This window comes from Pseudorca crassidens, chromosome 10 (assembly GCF_039906515.1).
Source record: "Pseudorca crassidens isolate mPseCra1 chromosome 10, mPseCra1.hap1, whole genome shotgun sequence".
NCBI classification, from domain to species: domain Eukaryota; kingdom Metazoa; phylum Chordata; class Mammalia; order Artiodactyla; family Delphinidae; genus Pseudorca; species Pseudorca crassidens.
The window spans coordinates 42,008,340-42,035,412 of record NC_090305.1 but is presented as its reverse complement, the minus strand read 5'-3'; the positions used below and the strand labels follow the sequence as shown (position 1 = coordinate 42,035,412).

The 27,073-nt window shown below is 39.7% G+C and overlaps 1 protein-coding gene across 21 annotated transcripts in view; it reads right to left on the bottom strand.

The window, feature by feature from the left end:
• MLIP (muscular LMNA interacting protein) overlaps positions 1-27,073 on the bottom strand; it is a 293,059-nt gene that overhangs the window by 161,951 nt on the left and 104,035 nt on the right. For 3 of the 21 annotated variants that reach the window (XM_067753440.1, XM_067753449.1, XM_067753458.1), the window contains exon 1: positions 3,715-3,868. The exons of 4 other annotated variants lie outside the window; for them this stretch is intronic. In XM_067753440.1, coding sequence (XP_067609541.1) covers positions 3,715-3,813 — 99 coding nt within the window. In that variant the 5' untranslated portion in view covers positions 3,814-3,868. Of the gene's footprint in view, positions 1-3,714; positions 3,871-24,071; positions 24,118-27,073 lie in introns of those variants that run through there. 14 more of the 21 variants (XM_067753446.1, XM_067753450.1, XM_067753447.1 and 11 more) reach the window with 11 other exon arrangements.

The window sequence follows — 27,073 nt, the reverse complement described above, 5'->3', positions numbered from 1 at the left end:
TCGGGTAAATCATAGTGGTCACTCAGTCTACCACCAATCTACTCTCCTCCTGCACCACAAGGGTAAATGTGGTCACAGAAAAAAATCACACGACCCCGCTTGCTGGTTTTACTTCAAATTTATGACCCTGAGCCTCAATCTGGCACTTTAATTCTTCTCTGTAATCATACTATACAGTTCCAGAGCCCATTTACTCTCGCACTCGCTAGAAAACTCATACCTTCTCCTCTTTCTTCAAACCCCTACATCTTCTTCCTCATTCTCACTCTGAGCTGACAACTTTGTTTCCCACTTCACTGAGATAGTTGAAGCAATCCGAAGAGAACTTCCAAAACCCTCGTCACCACATCTAGTCACCCACCTACATCTTTGTCCTTTTACATAGCCATCAGTCCTGCTACTGCACGCCTACTTAAACCAAACCTCACTTGAATACGTTGCCTTCTACTTACTTTCATTTACTCAACAAGATCTTATTAAATGCCTACCAGATGCTAGGCTCTATTCTAGGGGTTGACGACACAGTGAACAAAAACCCGTACCCATTCTGGTGGGAGGGAGACAGGAAACCAAATAAATATGCAATAAAATAGGATTTTCAATTGTGATAAGTACTGTGAAGACTAGTATAATAACCCATAGGAGAGAAAATGATAGGTAAAACTTGGGTTGGCTGGAATTTAAAGGAAAAACTTAGAATTTGCTGAAAAATTAGATGTGCGATATAAGAGGCAGACAAGAGTCAACACAAGTACAAAATTTTTGACCTGAATAACTGAAAGAAATAAGATATTCTTCACTGAAACAGGGAAAACAAAAGGTGAAGCTGGTTTGAAAATAAAGATCAAATATGATATGACAAATATATATCCAAGTGGAAATGTGGGGATGGGAGAAAAGTTCAGAGGAAAGTCTGTCCTGGAGATAAAATTATTACATTTGTTGACCTCTACATGGTATTGAAAACTATGAGACCAGATGAGATCATCAGGGGAGTCAGCACAAATAAGAAAAGAAGAGGTCCAAGATTGAACCATCCAGCTCTACCATTAAGTGGTCCAGTAGCTGAGGAAGAAGTAGCAAAGGTGACACAGGATTTTAAGAGAAATGGAAAATCCTGGAACACCATTGATGTAGGATGATGCAGTGAGAAAGAAGCCTGACTATAAATAAGTAAAAGGATTGACAGACTATTGTGAGGGCCCAGCCTAAATGTAAATCTGTGAATTTGTAGTAAAAGCAATTTGCTTGGCTTTTTGATAATGTCTCCAGGAATGCTCAACTGCCTATCATAGGAGCAGAGAAAGTGAATTGCAGCATTTATAGAACTGATGTTCAGAGGTGGCTCTGGCAGAAGAATGTTGTGAGTGTCAGGAAACTGAGGATACTGATGGGAGAAGAGCAAAGGGTCAACCATGAAGTTCAACGTGGACAGGGAAGAAGAGGGACTTCAGACTAAGGGACTAGTGGTCTCTTTGGTTCAGGAATCAGATTTGAAAGCATGGTGGGTGTTGGGGAGAATGGCCCAGGGTCACAGTATGGGTTATGAGAGCTTAGGATTTAGTAGGGTGGTAAGACTAGATGATTATAAGGTCTAGGCTTATAACAGAGTAGGGTTAGGGTTAGGGTTTCTAGAAACAATGTCTATTCCTTAGGGCATAAAAAATACACAGACAAACCCTTCTAAGCCAACTTTCATTTTTCAATATTATTTTCCGCCTTTAAAAATAATTGTTTATTCCCCCATGGCATTCAGATCGCAATTCCCAGGCTTATCATCCAAAAATAATAAATCAATGCTTTCCTTTGTAGGAAGGGACATTAGATCCCTCATGAGATTCAGGGAACCCACTAGTCTTATCAGTGATACACAATACAACACACTTTCTAGATGGATTATTTTCTAGGAAGTCTTCTTTACATGACTAATCTCATCAATATCTTGATGGGTGGAGAGGGGTTTTAACAAGGAAATCACTGAGGGTAGTTCAGATAATTTATCATAGAATTTCATTTGGGTAGGAAATAAAGATAGTCTTTTAGGAGTCAAAGAAGAGGTGAAAGTGTGACTTTGTTCTCAGGTGCTATAGGCCTGCCCTCATCGCCCCACATGATGACTACAGGTCTATCTTATGTTCTATCCAGATGAAATTTAAATACTGAGGTATGCACTTTAGTATAAGTGCCCTGTGGTTACAAAATACATATAACCATTATTAACAGTAAGTGGCTTTGCCTTCTAAAGCATATACAGTGACCAAGATTTATTTCTCCAAAAATTTACTTCTTTACTTTAGCTTGCTACTAAAGTCTCTAAAATACAAATAGATCGTCACTACCGATACATTGTGAACTATTGACTTTTTAAAGGTTAATAGTTACAATTTTAGTGAATAAAATTGAAACAAAGTATGAATAAAAATGGATGCTTCAATGAATGAGGTGTGCTTTTAGAACATATCCTCAAAGGAATTTCTAAACATAACCAAATGTTGACAATGAAAGCAACTGAAAATAAGTAAAACTGTTTCCTTCTTTTTTATTGTTATATTTTCTTACAGGAACATCCATAGCCTGCATAAAATTTCTTCACCAGGTAAGGAGAACAGTTTGTTTTTAATTTTAGTTGAGCCAACATATAATGTCATCAAGAATAACATTAAAAATGGAAAATCCAACAGTACTAAAGACTTTTCATCTTCCTAGTTTACTGTCAGAGAACAAGATCAGGGATAAATTCCTATCCTCAGATTAACCACAAAAAGGGCAATGGTTTGGTATTCACTTTTAAGCTGAGAGTACATTGTTAGCATGAGGCTCTTTTTATCACTTTTACCTAGCATTGTCTTATCCTAACAAGGATGTACAGAATTTTTTGCACAAAATTTAGTTGGAAAAGGATTTGAAATTATACTAGCTACACTATACAACATTTAGATGAAGAGCCCCGTGTTAGCCGGTGGACTGCTGAATCCCTTATTCAGGAAAGAAAAAGAAAAATTTTGCTGTTTACTGCATACCATAGCCCAGTTCCAATGGAGCCCAGAAATGAATTGCTATGGTGATGAAAAATCATTTTCCACACAAAGCAGAACCAGATGCATGTTAATATCATTGCATTGGTTAAATGCCAGTTAACACTTTCCATTGTCAGTGTTGTTTAAAAACGCATTTTAGTTCCTATCCTTGAGAAACTAGTTTAATAATAAAAATTAGAGCTGAAAGGATGAAAATATTTTCCTAAGTATAGTTTCAAGTGCTCGAAACTCTGAGACTGTCACCTTCTCACTGGCCACTCGACTAATAATTTAAGAAACTGTTTTCCCCCCGTGCCATGCAGGCTCACTGCTTCTTTGCTCAGTTTCAGGCTCCAGTGCCTTCCTTTCTTCTATTTCCCTAGAAGTTCTCTTCCTTCTGACGTTGACACCCACACTCACAGATGGCCACTAGCTTCTTGTTGAGAAGAGACATGACAGGGTGTCTCTCAGCATTTACACTGCGCCAAGGACTGTCCTGAGCATCTTCTTTGGTTGCCAGTAAGCAGTTTTGCCTTTATCTGCTCATCCTTTCCACTAACTGCCTATAACATTTCATTTTGATATAGTCAAATTTATCTACACCCGGGCATCTCTCCCTCAAACCCTCTTGCAGTAAACACCAGAGTGCATAGCCTTTCAAAGTTCTCAAAAGCATGAAGGAAAGACTTCCTTTTACCTGGGGTGTGGTCTGAATGCTCCCTGCTAAGATGCACGAGATCATTTGGAAGTACTTGCTCCCGCAGTCCCTCGGAAGCCCCCGGCTTTCTGGAAGCATTGATTCATCCCATAAGGGCGTGAGCAAACCAATGAGTGAGGTGGGAAGGGAGCCACTCCCTGAAACAACACACACACTCGCAGGGAAAAAAAGAATTCTAAAAAAGAGGTAACGAGGAATCCTCCCTGAACGAAAGGGTTTTGTCAGCTCCAAAGAGTAGATTTATGTTCAGACAATTTTTAGATTTGGAACTTCAGGAGAGGTCAGATTGACTGCTGAAATGGAGCCAGTAGAAGTAAAAGAAGAATTACCACCTATATGTGTTTCCCCTCTTTTCTTTTTATGCATGTAGTCCAATTAAACATTCTGCAAAAAGAACAGAGAAGCCAGATTGTACAGCAACAAGAAGCTGATCGAAGGACCTGCACAGCTGACAATCCCAGCAATCAGTTGGTCACACTCACTGGGAACATTTAGAGGTACAAATACATGCAAACACTGGGTCTAAATAAAGAATGAGAAAACGCACAGTCATCCCTTCAAAAATCAATAGCTTTAATTAGTGGTCCTTGGCATGTACCTAGCGAGCAATGGTACAGGAGTGTCTCTAGTGACTGAAGTTTTGCTATTAACTAAATTTGCTCTAAAATAGAGCTTGGAATCAAATATTTGTCAAAACTAAATTCCATTCCAATATTCCTGGAAGACAGTGAGTTTCCTGACTATAGACAAATGTCAAAGCTTTACATGTGAAATTGATTGGAGTCTTCAGCTTTCGCACTTCCATTTTCTAAGTGTTGATTTTTCTCCAAATCTGTAATATCTATATTTGTGCTTTGGTGATGAAAGACGTTGTGTCACAAGGGCTGGTTATAGACCAAAGGCTCTGGGAAGGAATGAAGGTTTTATTTTAGGGACCTAGATTATACCTCTTAACATTTTCACCATTATCACAAGCCTGAATTCTTGGAAACATTACAAGTGAACCAATTGTCAAAAGTGATACTGTTAGCACACTGGGAAAAACTATTCCAAATAACCCAGTACTTTCTGACCTAGTAAATGATCTAAACTTTTTTTTTTTTTTTTTTTTTTTTTTTTTTTTTTTGCGGTACGCGGGCCTCTCACTGTTGTGGCCTCTCCCATTGCGGAGCACAGGCTCCGGACGTGCAGGCTCAGCGGCCATGGCTCACGGGCCCAGCCACTCCGCGGCATGTGGGATCTTCCCGGACCAGGGCACGAACCCGTGTCCCCTGCATCGGCAGGCGGACTCTCAACCACTACGCCACCAGGGAAGCCCGATCTAAATTTTTTAATGTGAGTGCTATGTTACATCAGAGAACAAATTATGTGCCTTCTTCTATGCTATGTATATTTATGGATATTCAAGAGACTATAATACCCTCCTGCCCTTAAAGAGCTTACAGTCCAATTGGGAATATAAAACAGGTGTACAAGTACAGAGATGCAAAGCAAAAAAGAAGAGAAAAATTCCCATCCTGCAGTTCTCAAAGTTTATACATAAGCCACCTGGAGATCTTAAAATGCAGTTTCTTAAATATCCTGTGATAAACCATAATGGAAAAGAATCTGAAAAAGAATGTATTGTTAGGTACATGTATAACTGAATCACTTTGTGTACAGCAGAAATTAACACAATATTGTAAATCAACTGTAAATAATTTTTCTTAAATGCATAAAATATTTTTTTTTAAATGCAGTTTTTTGTCTTTTGGTTTTTTTGCGGTACACGGGCCTCTCACTGTTGTGGCCTCTCCCGTTGCGGAGCACAGGCTCCGGACGCGCAGGCTCAGCGGCCATGGCTCACGGGCCCAGCCGCTCCGCGGCACGTGGGATCTTCCCCGACCGGGGCACAAACCCGTGTCCCCTGCATTGGCAGGCAGACTCTCAACCTCTGCGCCACCAGGGAAGACCCTAAGTACAGTTTTTGATTGCGGAGATCTTGGGTGTGGCCTCAGATTCAACATTTCCCTCGAGCTCCCGGTGGTACCCAGCTGCTGGTCTGTGACACTCAGAGTAGCAAAGACTTAGAGGAATTTTTGGAGGGTTGTGAGATCATAGTCACCTGGGGTAAGTAATTCAAGGATAAAGTGGCATTTGGACTCACTTAGAAGAGTAGCGGAATAGGACCTCTGAAGGTGAGATAGAATAGCCCTTATTTCAGGCAGGGAGAAAAGCTCAGGTGAAGGCACCTATCAGAACGGCAGTAAGCAGCAGGGGTAGCCACAGAGCAGGGAACCAGGGAGTCAGATCACCCACTGGCTGTGGGACCTGGGTCCAAGCCGGGGTTACAGGACCTCTCGAAGGCTCAGTCCCCCACCAGCAAAATATGGATCAAAATAGTATTTATTTCACAGGGTTCTCATGAAAATTACAATTAAATGCAGCATGTAAAGCTCTGTGTCAGGCAAATACTTAATAAATGTTACACCTGTGAACACTATTGTTACTCAGTTTGGTAAATAACATACATGAGAATAAAGGCAAATAAGACTAGAAAAGTAGGTTCAGTCTAGATCATGAGATATTTTTAATTTACCATTTTAATTATTTTTAAGTGTACAGTTTAGTGAGTAGCATTACATTTACATTGCTGTGCAACCATCACCACTATCAATCCACAGAACTTTTTTTCGTTTTGTCAAACTGAAACTCCGTTCCCATTAAACAATAATTCCTCATTCCCTACCCCAACCCCCAATCCCTGGTAACCACTATTCTACTTTCTACATTCAGATTCATCTCTCCTCCCCTTTGTCGATCATCAGAGATCTTGAATTAAGATGTTTTGATGCTATTCAGTAGGGAATAGGAACAAAGATTTTATATAATTACATAAATATATGTATATGCATATATATATCATATATATATATATATATAAAATCCTAATTCCTATTCCTTACTGAATAGGGGAGCCTTAACAAATCCTAGAGACCACACTCATCTCCACGATCCATCCCTTGTCAGTGGTTCGATCAGTTTATTCTAAGTGGATTCAAACAATAAGGAAGCTCTTTTCCTATATCTCATTCTGTCCTTCTCCCTCTGTTATTTTTTCTCATTCCCTCCCCCAAACATAAAGCAATATTCACACATGTTGGTACAGTCAGATTTGGGAGAGGAAATACTTCAGCCCCTATCCTTTGTCCTACTTGATTTCTTCCTTGAGTCATTTTACAATGAGAACCAATGAAATTAATCCATTATTTTGCTATTTTGTTCTGTGTCTTATTGGGAACTTTTCTGTACTCATTTTCTTTCCCTTGTTTTCTTAGTAATTGTTGGCATTATAGACTATTCCTTATATTGATAGAAGGCAATTTTTACTTAACAAAAAGCAGAACAGTCATGCATTATAATAGCATGCTTCAGCCATCTGCTTAGTAACTGCATATATACTCAAAGAGCACATGTATTTAGAACAATTTCTATAGAAACCATCCTCATTGGAATAGAAAATGATGGCACCTGGTCAAAAAATAGGCCTCAGTCTTGGATGATGAAGACCAAGTGAGTTACCGACACAGGATTGGGGGTGGGAGAAGGGGAGAGTCTAGCCTCCAGTTACAACTACTTTTATCTATAGATAAGAAGGCCATGTAGGGTCTGCCTAAGACCCTGAAGCATTTTATAAACACAAACTTTTAATGATCTCTCTCCTATTAAGGAACACAAACTTTTCTGTTGAATAATCTATTCCCAAAAGAAAGTAAAGTTTGTTGAACATTGCAACAGACAAATATAATCCAAAATTCTCTTTAAAATCTGGCATTATTGATGGCTGAAGTAGGGCATCCTTCACCCTTCTGACTAAACAGATATTACTGCAATACCTTGCAGCCAAGAGAATCTTAAGGTATTACTTTTAAAACAAACAGTATAGAACAAATAGTCTCTCTTCCTGACATGGAAAACAAATTTGAGGAAAAAAAAAATAGACACCTCCACAAAATATTGCTAAGAAACATGTAAGTTATTAAACAGATCCAACTGTCAAGACCATCCAGAAGTCTATTTGACTGCTCTTATGCCTTGTGCTTAAAAAAAAGTCACTAGAAATCCCATTTATTCATCTTAATAAACCCCTGTTGAGTGACAGGCACTATTCCAAGCTCTAGGAGACATCAAGATAAAGACTTGGACCCCATTCTCATGAAGTCTCCTTCTCATGAAGGAGAAACCTTCACAGCTACACCACTGGTGAATGAAGTTAGAGGAGCGGGCAAGTGATGTGCTGAATCTAGGCTGTTCGGGGAAGCAGCCTCAGGCCATCCCCAGGGAGCTTTCACTCAGCTTCTGCACTTAGTTTCTACTCCTGGTAACCAACATCAAAATCACTTCTCATTCTGTTTTAGCCCTGGGTGCTGTTTTTCCTCTGAAGATGGGAATCACCCAGGGTTTGGACCCCTGCTCCAGAATAATAGGTGATTGTAGGAATCATAATCACAACTCAGAATTAGCTGTATGATATTTAAATGAATCCTGACATCTCATAAAAAATGCATGAGAGGGGGCTTCCCTGGTGGCACAGTGGTTGGGAGTCCACCTGCCAATGCAGGGGACACGGGTTCATGCTCCGGTCTGGGAAGATCCCACATGCCGCAGAGCAGCTGGGCCTGTGAGCCATGGCCGCTGAGCCTGAGCATCCGGAGCCTGTGCTCCGCAATGGGAGAGGCCACAACAGTGAGAGACCTGTGTACTGCAAAAAAAAAAAAAAAAGCATGAGATCCTGTTGTAACTGAGGAATTTCAGCTTCAAGTATGCTAAGCCTGACTCCTGCCCTAGTTCCCCTTCAACTTTAACTTAGTTTACAGAAGAATAAGCTAATTATACATATTGAAATGGAAGATTAGTTGTTCTATTTTGCTTTAACACTTGCTCCTTATTTTTTAGAGATAACTAACCAGAGACTCATGGCAAAATGATGTTCCAATCATAAGCAAGATGTGACGAAACTTTGGCACCAATGATCATGATAATCATCTCTGAAAATAGAATACTACCCTCTCCCCAGCACGTAGCTCCTTTCTCTTTTCTCTATATTATCTCCAAGCAAGACCTGGGGAGTTGGGAGTTGGTTCTTTAGGACATGAGTCCACCTTCTCCCCTGGATTGCTGGCTTCCTCAATAAAGCTATCTTTCCTTTTACCCAACACTTGTGCCTCAGTATTGGATTCTTGAGGAACAAGCAGCCAAACCTGAGTTTGGTAACACTGTCACAGTCTAAGTTTGTCCTCATCTATATTGCCATGTGTGCTGGCCTCATCTGGATTTCTTCTATTCCTGTTACTACTGCTTGTAGAGTCTCTTCTCTTGAGGGTATATCCTCCTAGGTAAAATGATACTAAAAGTCCACCTTAATTCAAGTAAACCAAGAGCTTCAAAGTATTGAAGAAAAATCTAGCACCTAAGTGAAAATGTTTGACATACTTAGATATTCAGAAGAGGCAAATAGGCCTTGTACATGGTAGAGTTTGAAAGGGGAACAGAGACAATGATAAGAAACATATATCCAACAGGAATAAGTGTCTGGTGGTCACTCTCCCCTTGTGGAATCACTTTCCAGCTTGGCTTCTGGTATTCCATTTCTCTTGGTCCCCTCCTAGCCCCTGTACCCTCCTTCTCTGCCTGCTTTGTGCCATCTGACCCTGCAGCATTGAAGTGGCCCAGGAGTCACTTGCTGGATAATCTTATCCAGTCCCATAGCTTTAATTAACATTTATAAGCCATTGAGTTCCAAATTTGTTTCCCCAGCCTGTACAGTGTCCTTGGATAATACACCCCTATAGCCAACTAACATCTTCACTTAGATATTTTACAAACATTTGAAACTTAATACGTCTGAAACTGAATTATTTGTGTTTCTCCTGAAATTGTTTCCCACCCCTCCCCCTAATTTCTCCCCACCAGCATATAGTTGTACTTATTTCTCATTGCATAAGCCAAAAATGAGGGCTTATATTGGTTTTTGTTGGTTTCCCATAATCCCCCATCAATATATCAGTATTGGTCAATATACTGATATTCTTGCTTTCTCATAACCTCCCATCAATATATTAGTATAACTTGTCAGCTCTCCCTTCAAAATAAATCTAGAAAATGAATCTATCTCATTACTTCTACTTCTAACATCCTAGTAGCAGAACCTACCATAATCTCCTTTCTGAATCACTTTCTCATAAGTGGTCTCCCTGCTTCTACTTTGCCTCCTATAGTCAATATCTGATAAACACCCACATCTCCCTTTGGCTGGAGGACTATCCCCAGATGCTGGAAGTGCTGTGACAGTGCTTAGCTGTTTATCTTCTCCAAGAGTTGTTCCTGGTTGAATAAAGCTCCTTATAAAGTCACCCCCCTTCTCAGGGGCAGCCTGTATCCAATGGCTGCTTGATGCATCCATACAAAAACCTGGCACCCCTGTTCCAATTTGAGACAATGCTGAAGGGTGAACCCAGTTTCAGAGCTACACTCAAGTTGGCTAACCTTTTACTGAGACTTCATTGCAGCCCAATTCTCCCTCTGCGTAATCTTGTTTCCTTCCCATCTCCCACTGGTGTTGGTCCTGAGAGCACTTCCAAGAGGGAAAACTTCCTGTATGCTAATCTCTATCTCAGAATCTTCTTCCTGGGAAACTGATCTATCACATCTCCCCAGTTGCTTTCCACACAGTAGCAAGATTAAGCCTTTAAAACATGTCAGACCACATCACTTCTCTATTCAACACCCTCCAGCAGCTTCCCCTGACACCCAGAGGCTAGGCCAAATTCCCTAAAATAGTCAACAGCGCAACAGGACTTGGTCCCTATGACTCTCCCTCCTGCTTCCTCAGCTCCAGCCATGATGAATTTTGTGTATTCCTACAGCATGCAAATCCCACTCCCTCGAATGTTTTTCCCAAGCTTATTACTGTCTCTTCACGTCCTCAGGTCTCTGCTCAAAAGTCACTTTAACTGTAAAACGTCCCTCACCACCCTACATGAGACTGCAACCCCAATTCAAGCTCCTTCCCCGTACTCTCTATCTACTTTTGCCCATGTTATTTGCTCTAGAGCCCGTACCAACTTCTCATGCTTGATTCCTATCTAATTTTGTCATTTTTTTAAAACTTTTATTTTATATTGGAGTATACTTGATTTACAAGTCATGCTAGTTTCAGGTGTACAGCAAAGTGATTCAGTTATACATACAATACACATAAAATTTTATCATTGGTTTTTAAACTCCATAAGGGTAAGGATTTTGTTTTGATCACCTTTATTTTCCTAGAATAGTATGTGGCACTTATTACCACTCCATAAATATTTATCCAGTGAACTTCTTGACTGACTGAGATCTTTATTTGTGGATATTTCTTGCACTTCTTTTCTTCTAATGAAAAGGACAATTTTGATTAAATTTGAATTGACTCTCTAAAAGAAAACAGAATCATCCTAATCTCAAGTTTCTCGGTTCCACTGGGCCAGTTGCTGCTGGGGCTCACAAGTCGTTACTAAGAATCAGAGGTCTAGAGGCTAAAGGTCATAGCAAAATGAGAGTAACTGCAGTCAGCTTCCTCCCATGACTCTTACATACAAATACCTGTAGCAAGAAATAGCAAGATGCTCAGAGCTATGCACTGTCCAACCATCTAGGTCAAAAGCAGACAAAATTTGTTCTGATCTCAGATTTTCCACCAAATAGTTGTGAGGTTTTGGGTAAGTCACTTAACTTCTCAGGGACAATTTGTTTCTAAAACAACATTCTAGAATCAGTGTTGGTTTCCCGATGTGCCTTCTTTAGAATACCAGCCTTGAAAGATAAATAGTGATGAAAGGATTATGTAGTCAAATAAATTTAGGAATTGGTTTATTCCATATCGACCGTGTGGAGTTGTCTCATGGTCCAGAGGCCCTTCAAGCTTGGCTTAGCCCACAGTTTCTCACATTTATTTGGCCACAGAAGCCCTGGCTTTCCCAATGCCCACTTCCAACCCACTCACAAGGTGAACCGCTGAACTGGGCTGTCCACAAAGGTGTCTTTCTGCCGTGATATTTGATGAAGGCATGAAAAAGAGATATTTTGGTCAAAAAATCAAGAAGTTTCCACAAAGTTACTAGATGAAGTGCTATTTCTGATCTGGGCTTGGAAGGGAGAACAGTGAGATAGATGGATATTGGCAGAAGTCCTCTGAATTAGGAAGAAAGGAAGAGGTGGTCCACATTCCATGTCTAGTGGGCACTATAAATACACGTGGGCCCATGGGTCATGAATATATTCAGCAGCACAGGAATATGAACTGAAAATATGGATAATAAATTGACTAGAAGATCTTGAAACATATCCAGAGAGAAATTAATAAAGTGTGGTGCAAAGCATTGGGGATAAAGCATATTATTTAATAAGAATACTCAGAGATTCCATATATAGAGAATCACTTCTATATACATCATAAGAGAAACCTAAATTCTGGCCCACAACACAATTCATAAAGTCTTATTTGTAAGTGAATAGAGTAACACTAGCATCTTTAGAGTTTACAGTATAATTTCATAAAGGAACAGAGCAAAGTAATATTTATTTCCAAAATGACTTTTGGTATAGTATGATTTAAATGTATTTTATTTAAAATAAAGGGGAAAAGGGGCGCCTTCAAGATGGCAGAGGAGTAAGACACGGAGATCACCTTCCTCCCCACAAATGCATCAAAACTACATCTACATGTAGAATAACTCCTACAGAACACCTACTGAACGCTGGCAGAAGACCTCAGACTTCCCAAAAGGCAAGAAACTCCCCACGTACCTGGGTAGGGCAAAAGAAAAAAGGAAAAAGATAGACAAAAGAAGAGGGACGGGACCTGCACCTCTGGCAGGGAGCTGTGAAGGAGGAAAAGTTTCCACACACTAGGAAGCCCCTTCACTGGTGGGGACGGGCGGGGGGTGGGGGGGAAGCTTCAGAGCCACGGAGGAGAGCACAGCAACAGGGGTGCAGAGGGCAAAGCGGAGAGATTCCCGCACAAAGAATCGTTGCCGACCAGCACTCACCAGCCTGAGAGGCTTGTCGGCTCACCCACCGGGGCCAGTGGGGGCTGAGGGCTGAGGCTCGGGCTTCAGAGGACTGGGGTTGGCTACGTGAACACAGCCTGAAGGGGGCTAGCGTGTCACAGCTAGTCGGGAGGGAGTCCAGGAAAAAGTCTGGAGCTGCCTAAGAGTCAACAGACCATTGTTTTCGGGGTGCGTGAGGAGAGGGGATTCAGAGTACCGCTTAAAGGAGCTCCGGAGAAGGGCGAGAGCTGCGGCTATCAGCGCGGACCCCAGAGACGGGCATGAAACACTAAGGCTGCTGCTGCAGCCACCAAGAAGCCCATGTGCAAGCACAGGTCACTATCCACACCTTCCCTCACGGGAGCCTGTGCAGCCCGCCACTGCCAGGGTCCCATGATCCAGGGACAACTCTCCGGGAAGAACACACCCCGGCCTCTACTGCCTCATTCTGTACCCCTCCCTCCCCACAGCCTCAGTGAGCCAGAGTCCCCTAATCAGCCTCTCCTTTAAGGCCGTCCTGTCTGGACAGGGAACAGACGCCCTCAGGCGACCTACACAGAGAGGCGGGGCAAAATCCAAAGCTGAACCCCGGGAGTTGTGTGAACAAAGAAGAGAAAGGGAAATTTTCCCAGCAGTCTCAGGAGCAGCAGATTAAATCTCCACAAACAACTTGATGTACCCTGCAACGGTGGAATACCTGAATAGACAATGAATCATCCCAAAATTGAGGCGGTGGACTTTGGGAGCAATTTTAGACTTGGAGTTTGCTTTCTGCACCTAATGGGTTTCTGGTTTTATGTTTATCTTAGTTGAGTATTTACAGTTTATTATCAATGGTAGATTTGTTTATTGATTTGGTTTCTCTCTTTCTTTTATATATATATATTTTTTTCTTTTTTCTCTTTTGGTGAGTGTGTATGTGTATGTTTCTTTGTGTGATTTTGTCTGTATAGCTTTGCTTTTGCCATTTGTCCTGGGTTGAGAGTTAGGGTTTTTTGGGTTCTTTGGGGTTTTTCTAGCATAGATTTTAGTGCTTGTTATCATTGGTAGATTTGTATTTTGGTTTGGTCGCTCTCTTCGTTATTTCTCTCTTTTTTTTAATTACTTTTTAATTTTTTTATTTTTAATAATTATTTTCTATTTTAATAACTATTTTATTTCTTCATTTTTTCTTTTTTTGTTTTTTCTCCCTTTTCTTCTGAGCCATGTGACTGACAGGGTCCTGGTTCTCTGCCTTGTGTCAGGCCTGAGCATCTGAGGTGGGAGAGCAAAGTTCAGGATATTGGTTCACCAGAGACCTCCTGGCCCAACATAATATCAAACAATGAAACCTCTCCCAGAGGTCTTCATTTCAACGCTAAGACCCAGCTCCACTCAACAACCAGCAAGCTACAGTGCTGGACACCCTATGCCAACAAGCAAGAAAGGAACACAACCCCACACATTAGAAGAGAGGCTGCCTAAAATCATAAAAAGTTCACATATACTCCAAAACACACCACCAGACATGGTGCTGCCCACCAGAAAGACAAGATCCAGCCTCATGCACCAGAACACAGGTGCCAGTCCCCTCCACCAGGAAGCCTACACAACTCACTGAACCAAACTTACCTACTGGAAGCAGACACCAAAAACAACGGGAACAATAACAAACCAGAACAATTAAGAAAATGGTAATAGGAACAACATATCAATAACTACCTTAAATATAAATGGATTAAATGCTCCAACCAAAAGACATAAACTGGCCGAATGGATACAAAAACAAGACCCGTATATATGTTGTCTACAAGAGACCCACTTCAGACTGAGGGACACATACAGACTGAAAGTGAGGGGACAAAAAAAGATATGCCATGCAAATGGAAATAAAAAGAAAGCTGGAGTAGCAATTCTCATATCAGACAAAATAGACTTTAAAATAAAGACTATTAGAAGAGACAAAGAAGGACACTACATAATGATCAAGGGATCAATCCAAGAAGAAGATATAACAATTATAAATATATATGCAGTCAACATAGGAGCACCTCAATACATAAGGAAAATGCTAACGGCCCTAAAAGGGGAAATCGACAGTAACACAAAAATAGTAGGGGACTTTAACACCGCACTTTCACCAATGGACAGATCATCCAAAATGAAAATGAATTAGGAAACACAAGTTTTAAATGATACATTAAACAAGATGGACTTAATTGATATTTATAGGACATTCAATCCAAAAAACAACAGAATACACTTTCTTCTCAAGTGCACATGGAACGTTCTCCAGGATAGATCATATCTTGGGTCACATATCAAGCCTTGGTCAATTTAAGAAAATTGAAATCATATCAAGTATCTTTTCCAACCACAATGCTATGAGACTAGATATCAATTACAGGGAAAAAATCAGCAAAAAATACAAACACATAGAGGCTAAACAGTACACTACTAAATAACCAAGAGATCACCGAAGAAATCAAAGTGGAAATCAAAAAATACCTGGAAACAAATGAGAATGAAAACACAACAACCCAAAACCTATGGGATGAAGCAAAAGCAGTTCTAAGAGGGAAGTTTATAGCAATACAATCCTACCTTAAGAAACAGGAAACATCTTGAATAAACAACCTAATATTACACCTAAAACAATTAGAGAAAGAAGAATTAGAAAACCCCAAAGTTAGCAGAAGGAAAGAAATCATAAAGATCATATCAGAAATAAATGAAAAAGAAATGAAGGAAATGATAACAAAGTTCAATGAAACTAAAAGCTGGTTCTTTGAGAAGATAAACAAAATTGATACACCATTAGCCAGACTCATCACGAAAAAAAGGGAGAAGACACAAATCAATAGAATTAGAAATGAAAACGGAGAAGTAACAACTGTCACTGCAGAAATACAAAGGATCATGAAAGATTATTACAAGCAACTACACGCCAATAAAATGGACAACCTGCAAGAAATGGACAAATTCTTAGAAAAGCACAACCTTCCGAGACTGAAGCAGGAAGAAATAGAAAATAGAAACAGACCAATCACAAGCACTGAAATAGAAACTGCAATTAAAAGTCTTCCAACAAACAAAAGCCCAGGAGCAGGTGGCTTCACAGGAGAATTCTATCAAACATTTAGAGAAGAGCTAACACCTATCCTCCTCAAACTCTTCCAAAATATAGCAGAGCAAGGTACACTCCCAAACTCATTCTATGAGGCCACCATCACCCTGATACCAAAATGAGACAAAGATGCCACAAAAAAAGAAAAATACAGAACAACATCACTGATGAACATAGATGCAAATATCCTCAACAAAATACTAGCAAACAGAATCCAACAGTACATTAAAAGGATCATACACCATGATCAAGTGGGGTTTATCCCAGGAATGCAAGGATTCTTCAAGATATGCAAATCAATCATGTGATAAACCATATATTAACAAATTGAAGGAGAAAAACCATATGATCATCTCAATAGATGCAGAAAAAGCTTTCAACAAAATTCAACACCCATTTATGATAAAGAAAAAACCTGCAGAAAATAGGCATAGAGGGAACTTACCTCAACATAATAAAGGCCATATATGACAAACCCACAGCCAACATCGTTTTTAATGGTGAAAAACTGAAAACATTTCCTCTAAGATCAGGAACAAGACAAGGTTTCCCACTCTTGACACTATTATTCAACATAGTTTTGGAAGTTTTAGCCACAGCAATCAGAGAAGAAAAAGAAATAAAAGAATCCAAATTGGAAAGGAAGAAGTAAAACAGTAAACTGTTTGCAGGTGACATGATACTATATACAGAGAATCCTAACGATGCTACCAGAAAACTACTAGAGCTAATCAATGAATTTGGTAAAGTTTCAGGATACAAAATTAATGCACAGAAATCTCTTGCATTCCTATACACTAATGATGAAAAATCTGAAAGAGAAATTAAGGAAACACTCCCATTTACCATCGCAACAAAAAGAATAAAATACTTAGGAATAAACCTACCTAAGGAGACAAAAGACCTGTATGCAGACACTGATGAAAGAAATTAAAGATGATACAAACAGATGGAGAGATATACTACGTTCTTGGATTTCCAATCAAAGAATCAACATTGTGAATATGACTATACTACCCAAAGCAATCTACAGATTCAATGCAATCCCTAACAAACTACCAATGGCATTTTTCACAGAACTAGAATAAAAAATTTCACAATTTGTATAGGAACACAAAGAACCCGAATACCCAAAGCAATCTTGACACAGAAAAACGGAGCAGGAGGAATCAGGCTCTGGACTTCAGACTGTACTACAAAGCTACAGTAATCAAGATAGTACAGTACTGGCACAAGAACAGAAATATAGATCAATGGAACAGGATAGAAAGCCCAGAGATAAACCTACGCTCATATGGTCACCTTATCTTGGATAAAGGAAGCAAGAATATACAATGGAGAAAAGACAGCCTTTTAAATAAATGGTGCTGGGAAAACTGGACAGCTACAAGTAAAAGAATGAAAGTAGAACACTCCCTAATACCATAGACAAAAATAAACTCAAAATGGATTAAAGACCTAAATGCAAGGCCAGACACTATAAAACTCTTAGAGGAAAACATAGGCAGAACACTCTATGACATAAATCACAGCAAGATCCTTTTTGACCCATGTCCTAGAGAAATGGAAATAAAAGCAAAAATAAACAAATGGGACCTAATAAAACTTAAAAGCTTTTGCACAGCAAAATAATCCATCAACAAGATGAAAAGACAACCCTCTGAATGGGAGAAAATATTTGCAAATGAAGCAACTGACAAAGAATTAATCTCCAAAATATACAAGCAGCTAATGCAGCTCAATATCAAAAAAAAAACAACCTAATCCAAAAATGGACAGAAGACCTAAATAGACATTTATCCAAAGAAGATATACAGATTGCCAAAAAACACATGAAAGGATGCCCAACCTCACTAATCATTAGAGAAATTCAATTCAAAACTACAGTGAGGTATCACCTCACACTGGTCAGAATGCCCATCATCAAAATATCTACAACAATAAATGGTAGAGAGGGTGTGGAGAAAAGGGAACCCTCTTGCACTGTTGGTGGGAATGTAAATTGATACAGCCACTATGGAGAACAGCATGGAGGTTCCTCATGAAACTAAAAATAGAACTACCATATGACCCAGCAATTCCACTACTGGGTATATACCCTGAGAAAACCATAATTCAAAAAGAGTCAAACATTGTACCACAATGCTGCAATGTTCATTGCAGCTCTATTTACAATAGCCATGACATGGAAGTAACCAAAGTGTCCATCAATAGATGAATGGGTAAAGAAGATGTGGCACATATATACAATGGAATATTACTCTGCCATAAAAAGAAACAAAATTGAGTTATTTGTAGTGAGGTGGATGACCTAGAGACTATCATACAGAGTGAAGTAAGTCAGAAAGAGAAAAACAAATACCGTATGCTAACACGTATATATGGAATCTAAAAAAAAAAATGGTCGCGGAGAACCTAGGGGCAGGACAAGAATAAAGATGCAGACGTAGAGAATGGACCTGAGGACACAGGGAGAGGGAAGGGTAAGCTGGGATGAAGTGAGAGAGTGCCATGTACATATATACACTACCAAATGTAAAATAGCTAGCTAGTGGGAAGCAGCCACATAGCACAGGGAGATCAGCTCGATGCTTTGTGTCCACTAGAGGGGTGGGATAGGGAGGATGGGAGGGAGACACAGGAGGGAGAAGATATGGAGATATATGTATATGTATGGCTGATTCATTTTGTTATATAGCAGAAACCAACACACCATTGTAAACCAATTATACTCCAATAAAGATGTTAAAAAAAATAAAACAAAGGCGAAGCAATAACCTCCTATTTTATGTTCCAGGTATACTTACATATGAAGAATGCCCTCAAAAGCCTTCATCATATACTACAGATACAAATTTTATCTGTATTACTCAGTTTTGCTGATGAAAACTGTGTTCAAAAAGTGATTTTAGGATGGCTCAGATAAAAGTTTTAATTGATTATTTTTGAAAGCTCTAAGCTCTTTACATTCAGGCTCTGCCCACCAGGACAAGTCATGAAACACCCCTGCCCACAGGTATCTGGTCACAGAGAGATCATAACCAATGTTTTGTCATTAGAGTCACATGTGCTCTTTCCGAAGCAACTGTATTTTAAATTAGCTTCCTTATATTGGTCAACATAAAGAATAGGCTAGATATAAGTGTAAAAATGTGCATACCAAGAAAACAACTACTACTTCCTCTACATATTTTATATTTTATCTTAATCCATCATTTTTTTCATTGTACTCTATTGAAATTCATGACTCTGCAGAATAACTGAAGACAGATGTCAGAAAGCCAGTGTCGGTCCATTCTTTTCCTGAACTACCTAACCATAATTAGAAGAATAAAATAGCAATAGAAGAAGGGTAGAACTAACTGACTGTGTTTGCAATACAGAAGAGAGAACATGGGGCTTTGGGTGAGAGTACTTGTGTGGTATCCCCACCCTTTGCTACTTACTAGCTGTGTGACCCAAGGCAGATTCTTGATCTCTCTGAGCTTCCTTTACTTAGGACCACAGAATTCATCACACAAACTGGGACACTCTCGAGTGTGAAAGATGGGGGCATGGGGGGCACAATTAGTAATTCCTTCAGGGCAACAGGCATAAAATGGGACTATAAGGGGCAAACCAAGGCATAATCAGCCTACTTACTTGCAATATTGAGGCCATAATATCTCAAAAGTGTTGTGAGGTTAAAAATGGCATGATATAATAGGCTACGGAGGAAGTTTAACAGCACGTATTCAATAAGTAATTTTTCCCTTCTCATAAATAACAGTTGGGTATTGGTTGGGGATGGGGATGATGTGAAGGGCTAATTGTGTTATCTTTTAAAACATGGAGCAAGATAAATGGTTGACCTACTGCTTCTTCTGCTTGCAGTGCTCTCCAGCAACCATCTCCCTGCTTCATTTCTCTTCACCCTGCTGAGTTCTAAGAAACTCAGAGGTTCTATGGTGAATCATTTTAATTTGCATGATGAGGTTAACACAATTGCTCACCCACAGTATACTTCATAAAATCACTACCTGAAGACTCCTTCCATGATTTCCTGGGTGAGATACAGCCACCTGTTGCTGCTCTCTTAGGCCTTGTACTTCTGCATAGCATGTGCTGCTATTAAAATTATGTGATTACATGTATAGTGAATTCTTTAATGTCTGGCTCCCCAGTTGGAACATAAGCACCAGGTCAATGGGACATTTCTATTTTGTCTCCTGCTGTACCCCCAGCACCTAGTATAGTGCTTATCACATAGCAGGGGGTCAATAAATGTCCATTAAATAAACAAATGACCATGGGCATACATGAGGATTGTATGGAGGATTCAGAGAGGGCAAGAGAGATTTCTGTCTTCAAGGAACATACAGTTGTTAGGGAACCACTGACCAAAACTGCCCACCTTGGCCAACTACCATGATAACCACTTGCATGAGTTATCTCACAGTAGGAGTTCCCGACAAGGAACCTGGTGCTGCCAAGGAAAACTAACCAGGAGAATTTGGGAGGGTCCAAAAGGAGAGAGGAGATGCCAGCCCATAATATGTCCTACCAACCTCTCAGAATCCTTCGCGCTGGAATCCTTCTAGGCAGAGAGATGCATGCACCACCAGGAAGGACCCTGAGTCACACCAAATATGGGCCAGGCAAGATGATTGGCCAGAGACAACCCAAAAACTAACCCCATTACCATAAAACCTGAGACTGTGAGCCACGTGGCAGAGCAGTTCTCCTGGGTTCCCTTACCCTGCTGCTCTCCACACAGGTGCCCTGTCCCAATAAAGTCTTCTGCTTTGTCAGCACGTGTGTCTCCTCAGACGATTCATTTCTGAGTGTTAGACAAGAGCCCAGTCTTGGACCCTGGAAGGGGTTCCCCTTCCTGCAACACAGGAACAGATTTGATCAAATTTATACTATGTATAAATACCATTTAACGAGTTTTATGTGATACTATTCTGGGTACTTAATATAGATCATCTCTTGAATTTCTCACAACAAGCCAGCAAGAGAATTATCATGTCCATCAGACAAGTGAGAAAATTGAGACTTGGGGAGATTAAATTACTTGCCTAACGAGCACAAGATGTAATTGGATTTGAATCCCTGTCTGCCTGGCTAGAACCCAGTTTCATGTGGACTCTTATTTGCTGACTGCTTCTCCCAGCCTTACCATAGAGCTACTCACTTACAGACAAGTGATAAGAAAGGTTCAGGAGAGAGCAGCCAGCAAAGATTTTGTTGTTAACAACGTTAAAGAGAATTGGACTCAGGTGAATGTTTCCCTAAAGCCTCCAGTATTCATTCCCAAAATGAGGCTATACACTCTGACTTTTCTAGCTTTCATCACCATTATTTTCTGTCTCTATGTCATTCTTGCTATAAAAACAATGCATGGTTATTTCGCAACATAACTTTAAAATGGAAATGAGATATCAGCAAAAAATCCAATTGTATTGGTATGAATGCTAAAGCTACCTAAATTTCAATACGGATAGTGCAACATAGACCCAGAAAAATATTGTTGGATCACTAAATATGTTTATGACAAGTATTTCCTTATATTTAATAAACAATATTTATCTTCAAAAACATCTAAACTAATGTGTGAACTCTGACATGTTTTATACCATCAATTTATTAATTCTACTAATGGAAACAATGAAATGTGGAGTCAGATTCAAACCATAAATCTACCAATAATTAGCCAACAACACTATGATAGTTATTTAAATTCCATGAGCTTTCATTTCTCCATCTATAAAATGGGCATAATAAAGGCATCCAAATCTCAGAGGGTGAATGTGAAAATTAAATGAGATGACATATAAGATCCTGATGTATGGCCCAACACACAGTTGGCACACAGTAAATGTTAATTTCTCTCTTTCTAGGACAGATGAAATGTATAAGGTTTAACAAAAATCTCTAATGGATACAGTCTCAGAATACTACCATGTTTTCTTGTGGTGTCCTCTATTTTCTCCCCTTAATGTGTTCACTCCAAAACAAAACAGAAAGGCAGATTTTAACCATCTTCATCCTCATCTACTGTCATCCTAAAGATCCTTTACAAACGCTGCGACTTGCCCACAACTGCAGAAAACCAGATTCATCAGGAGTTACAGAACACTCCAGCAGCACATTAATAGACTCAACGTTCAGTGCTCCATATCCTCCAGAATCAACCATGACTTAGACCGAAGGGTTGTCCTGAAACAAGGTGCATATGCATTTGTAAAAGAGTAATTCAGTGGGTGAAGATATGCCAGTGAATCAAAGCACATTGGGATGATCTTTTCTTTTTTTTTTAGGTTGACACCAGAATTTCCACAGAGGGAAAAACCAGCTGACCACTACAGTAGCCAGTATATTGCCCCAGGATGAGAGGTGTCCCTGGGACCAACACTGCTGAGCAGTCTTCCACGAAGACAGGAATTAATGATGCCCTTTTGGATCACCACTGCATCTCTGGTACTTAACACTGAGTAGATACTAAATATATATTTGTTGAATGAATTAATTAATGGTGCATGCCAACCCTAAAGAAAAGAAGAGGTCAGAAATAAAGGTGCTAGGGGTCAAGTATAAAGAAATAGAAAATAAAAGGCAAAGGTTTTCTCCCCATGACTCACCTTATTAGTGGTAAGTCAGTAGCTACCGTAATTTAGCCTTCCACTGTCACTTCTCTGACTACATCACATTAGATGACAGGATGCTTCCTAGTTCAGAAATGGCTAGGGTTTCAAAGGTGGGATTTTAAGAAGCAATACAGGAGATAATGCAAGGAAAACATGTTTCTTCATTATCTTCTCTCAGTGTACAATGAAGTAATATGCAGGATGTAAGAAGGAAGATTTTCAAGTTAATAAAATAGATCATTTTAAGGTATTTTATACATCATGAAAGGGAAACTGAAATAGCAACCATCTTACCTGAAAAAAGCACTTTACCTACTTATCAAATTTGTCCCCAGGTTAGAATAAAGAGAGCATTAAAAATTTGCAGTGAAGACTTATTGAAGAGGTTGTCTTTTCTCCATTGTATACTGTTGCCTCCTTTATCAAAGATAAGGTTTTATGGCACTTGGACATCTTCCGACGTAGCTTTAGGCAGCTTACAACTCACAAGTGCATGGGAGATTCCTGCATCTTTTGTGCTCTCAAGAAAAACCAGGGGGCTTCCCTGGAGGCACAGGGGTTGAGAATCTGCCTGCCAGTGCAGGAGACATGGGTTCAAACCCTGGTCTGGGAAGATCCTACATACCACGGAGTGACTAAGTCCCTGCACCACAACTACTGAGACTGCACTCTAGAGCCCGTGAGCCACAACTACTGAGCCCGTGTACCACAACTACTGAAGCCTGTGTGCCTAGATCCTGTGCTCCGCAACAAAAGAAGCCACCACAATGAGAAGCCTGCGCACCACAATGAACAGTAGCCTCTGCTCGCCATAACTAGGGAAAGCCCACGTGCAGCAACGAAGACCCAACACAGCCAAAAATAAAAATTAAAAAAATTATTTAAAAAAATAAAATTTGCAGTGAAGAATGGCTCCCTCATTTCCATAAAGAAACTAGATTATCTAACTCATAGGGATTTGAGGATAATTAAATGAAATGATCCATGAGACATTCTCAATATGAGGTCCACCATATGATAAAATCTCAGAAATGATCAGCTATTGTTGTAGCTGTAGGCTATAATATTGTGTTGCCCAATGTGACCAGCAATCTAACATTAAGTATATATTTAAAACCAATAAATGCAAGTTCTGTAATCATTCTAAAATTTCAAAAATATATATTATTACTGAATATATACTCCCAAGTACTTTTCTTTAAAATGAGTATTTTGAGTTTTTTTTTTTTCTGATCAACTTTTACTATTTTTTCTTGCCTTTTTATTTTACATCTCTATATACAATGAAACTCTCTTCCCACCTATGATTTTGTTCATTGATTAGTCTGCATGGAAAGGTAAATCTATTCCCTTCAAATCTGCCTATTACAGTAACCAGCAAATTCTAAACAGAAACACTTTTCCAGAGTCTCTAATTTTGAATATCATAGTACTATTTTATTTGAAAATTGAACCATAAGATTCCAGGTAGAAGTATTTTAAGAATTACTTCTCAGTCTTTTGAAAGCCCATATTGACATGAATAAATCTGGTTACCTGAAAGGGTTAGGAATGCTGTAACGCTGGTATCTGTAAGTCTTAGATCCCAATAGGCTGCCCATGTGTATCATATGCAGTTACATGTATATATATATATATTTTTTTTTTTTCAAATCAACATGTGACTGTGTAGGCGATGAGTGAGGCTTCAAGCTATGTGAAAATAAGCTCTAGAGGTTCTAATGACATTCAGCTGGACAGTCTGTAGGCATAAAGGAATTTGAGACACAAAAAATCATTGTTCCAGTGCAGAATTATTAAAATGTTTTTCTGTAAAAAGAGAATGCCCTCTTTCTTTCTGGAGATATTTACTAAGGACCATAATGTATCATTTCAATTCTCTCAATAAGCTTACCATCAAAAATGCAATATATGTTCCCTCAATATTTTCAAATTTCACTTAAATTATTTTTAAACTACTTTTTCTCTTTAAAAACTGACACGGGAAAAAATAAAACAAAACTGATCCCTCTTCAAAACAGGTTTTTAGGGAAAGAAGAATGAATAATCACTAAATACCTTTAACAATTCCTATGAAGATGGATGTGAGATTTTTACCTCAGAAAAAAACATCTGTGGACTCTTGCCATTTCATTACTTTTTAAGAAAACTTTGGCTTTTCTAGACTCCTAACCATGAGCTCATGAGCCAGACTGCTGGGTTTGGGTCCCAACTCTACCACTAAATAGCTGTGTGACTTTAGACCGATGACTCAATTTTCTCATCTGTAAAATGGGAATAATCAGAGTAGCTACCCCGTGGGGTGCACGTAAACCCTTAGAACAGAACTCAGCATGGAGTAAACACTCCATAAATATTCACGGTTATGATCAACCATTGTTAACAACATGATGACCAGGTAAGTTTTAAATAGTTGGTCCATTTTTTCCAACCTTCCTCCACCCATTCCCACATCCCATTTTCAACACTTACTTCGAAAGAGTGAATGACCTCTTACTGCTCAGATAATTGACTTTTTTCTGAACGTCTGTGTTATAGACATTGTTGGCTCCTTTCACAGTCAAGAAAGTCTTTCTCTGGGTCTCTCGGACCCCCCCACCCCGCCTAGTTCTTCCCCAGTCTCTCCTTTGCTTCTCCTCCTCCAGGAGAAAGAGCCCAAAGACTCAGCACTTAATGCCTCCTCTTCCTTTTGCTTGATTCTCTCCATCCCAGTGGTTGTCCTCTGCTCTCATGGTTTCAACCCTCCTAGGCGCTGGCTGGCTCCCCACCAGCACCTCCACCTCTGCCCTCTCTCCTGAGCTCCAGCTTTTCCTCTCTGATGTTTGATACGAGCACCATAGTGCAAGTGGTTGGATTGGGGGGCTTGACAAACATGGGTTTGAAGCCTGGCTCTGCCATTTGCAAGTTGTGTGACTTTGATCAATTTCTTAATTTCTGGAAATCTCCATCTCCTCATCTGTAATAGATCATTTAGAAAATCTACCTCATAGGCTCCATTAAACAATACAACAGATATAAATCATTTGACATAGTTCCTGGTCCACAGAAAACATGTTAGATGATTATTAATATTAATGTTCAATTGAATATGTCCAAAATCTTTTGCCATTCCACACTCTTATATTAAATAACTCTTCTTCTCCGTAAGTTCTAAAATGTTTTACTGTCCCCATCAATTTCAAGACACAAGATTTTAGGCTTTTTATTATTTTCTATCATTTGTTTCCATCATCTGAAAGAAAATATGGTAATATATTCTTCAGTTGTAATAAAAAGAATGTTTTTCAGCTGTATATGTCATTGACTAGTTTAAAGGTTACATTCTACAGCCTCCCTTACTTATAGGTGTGGCCATGTGATTAAGCTGTGACCAATGAGATGTAATATGAAGTAAGTCTCCTTAAAATGGTGTGGCATGCCCTTCTTTGTCTCATTCTCCATCCTGCTGTCTGGAATTTTGATGTGATGGCTGGATCTCTGGCAGCTATATGAGACCCTGATGATAGAAAGCTTCACCCTAAAGATGATAGATTCATGAATTGACAGGGGGAGTCGCCAATCAAGATCAGGACCAACAACCTCTGAACATTTTTTTTTTAATAATGTGAGAGAGAAGTAAATATCTATCATGAGGTTTCTCTCCTGTCTACAGCCAGATCTGATCTTAAGTGAATTAACAACATTTCGATTGCTGACTCTCCTCTGACATGCACCCCTTACTCTAGTCAGGTCCCCTTCCCTCACAGTCTCCCACTCACTTTGCCTGTACTGCTTTCTCACCCTCAGGTGTCTTGGGCTTGCTCAGCAAAACGGTCCAGATCCAGCAAGAGCCCACAACTGATTTTTGAAATGCTCACCTCTCTCCCTCTCATCTGAATGTTGTAGCATTTCTATTCTGTTCCACATCATCAATTATCCCCATAGGATAATCTTGCCTCTTGGATTATCTGTAAGATCATTAATAACCTGGGGTCGCAAGTTGGGTTCTCCAGAAACAGATCCCGAGACAAAGTCCAGGGTGTCAGGTATTTACAAGAGATCAACAACAGTGAGAGGGATGGAGCAGAAGCAGAATTGGGAGAGGGAGAAGTTGAACTGTGATTCTGAGGCTGATTGTGTAGGGAGCTCAGGAGTGAGTATTACCACAATAGCATCCCACATCCAGCCAAAGTGGCCAGGCCTTTGCCCAATGTGGGCTGCGCTGGGAAGGTGTGACTTTAGCATGGCATCTCTCTGCAGGTGAGGCAGACCTGAGCGAGGTGACAGATAGAAGCTGTCTGCCCAACACACTCCCTGCACTGGGCAGTAAGACCTTCCTCAAAGAGGAAGCTGGGTACCCATCTCTGTGCCCACCCCCCTGTGTCTGAGTTCTATGCTTCTCTGCCCAACACACCAATTTTAATATTAAACCAACAATAGGTGTCTGATAAATATTTACAGAAAACTTACTCTATGCCTAGCCTAAGAAACGTAATCAGTATGAAGTTCCTGAGTGAATCCACTCACACTTTTAGAAAAGGTCTTTAAAAGTGCCTTTA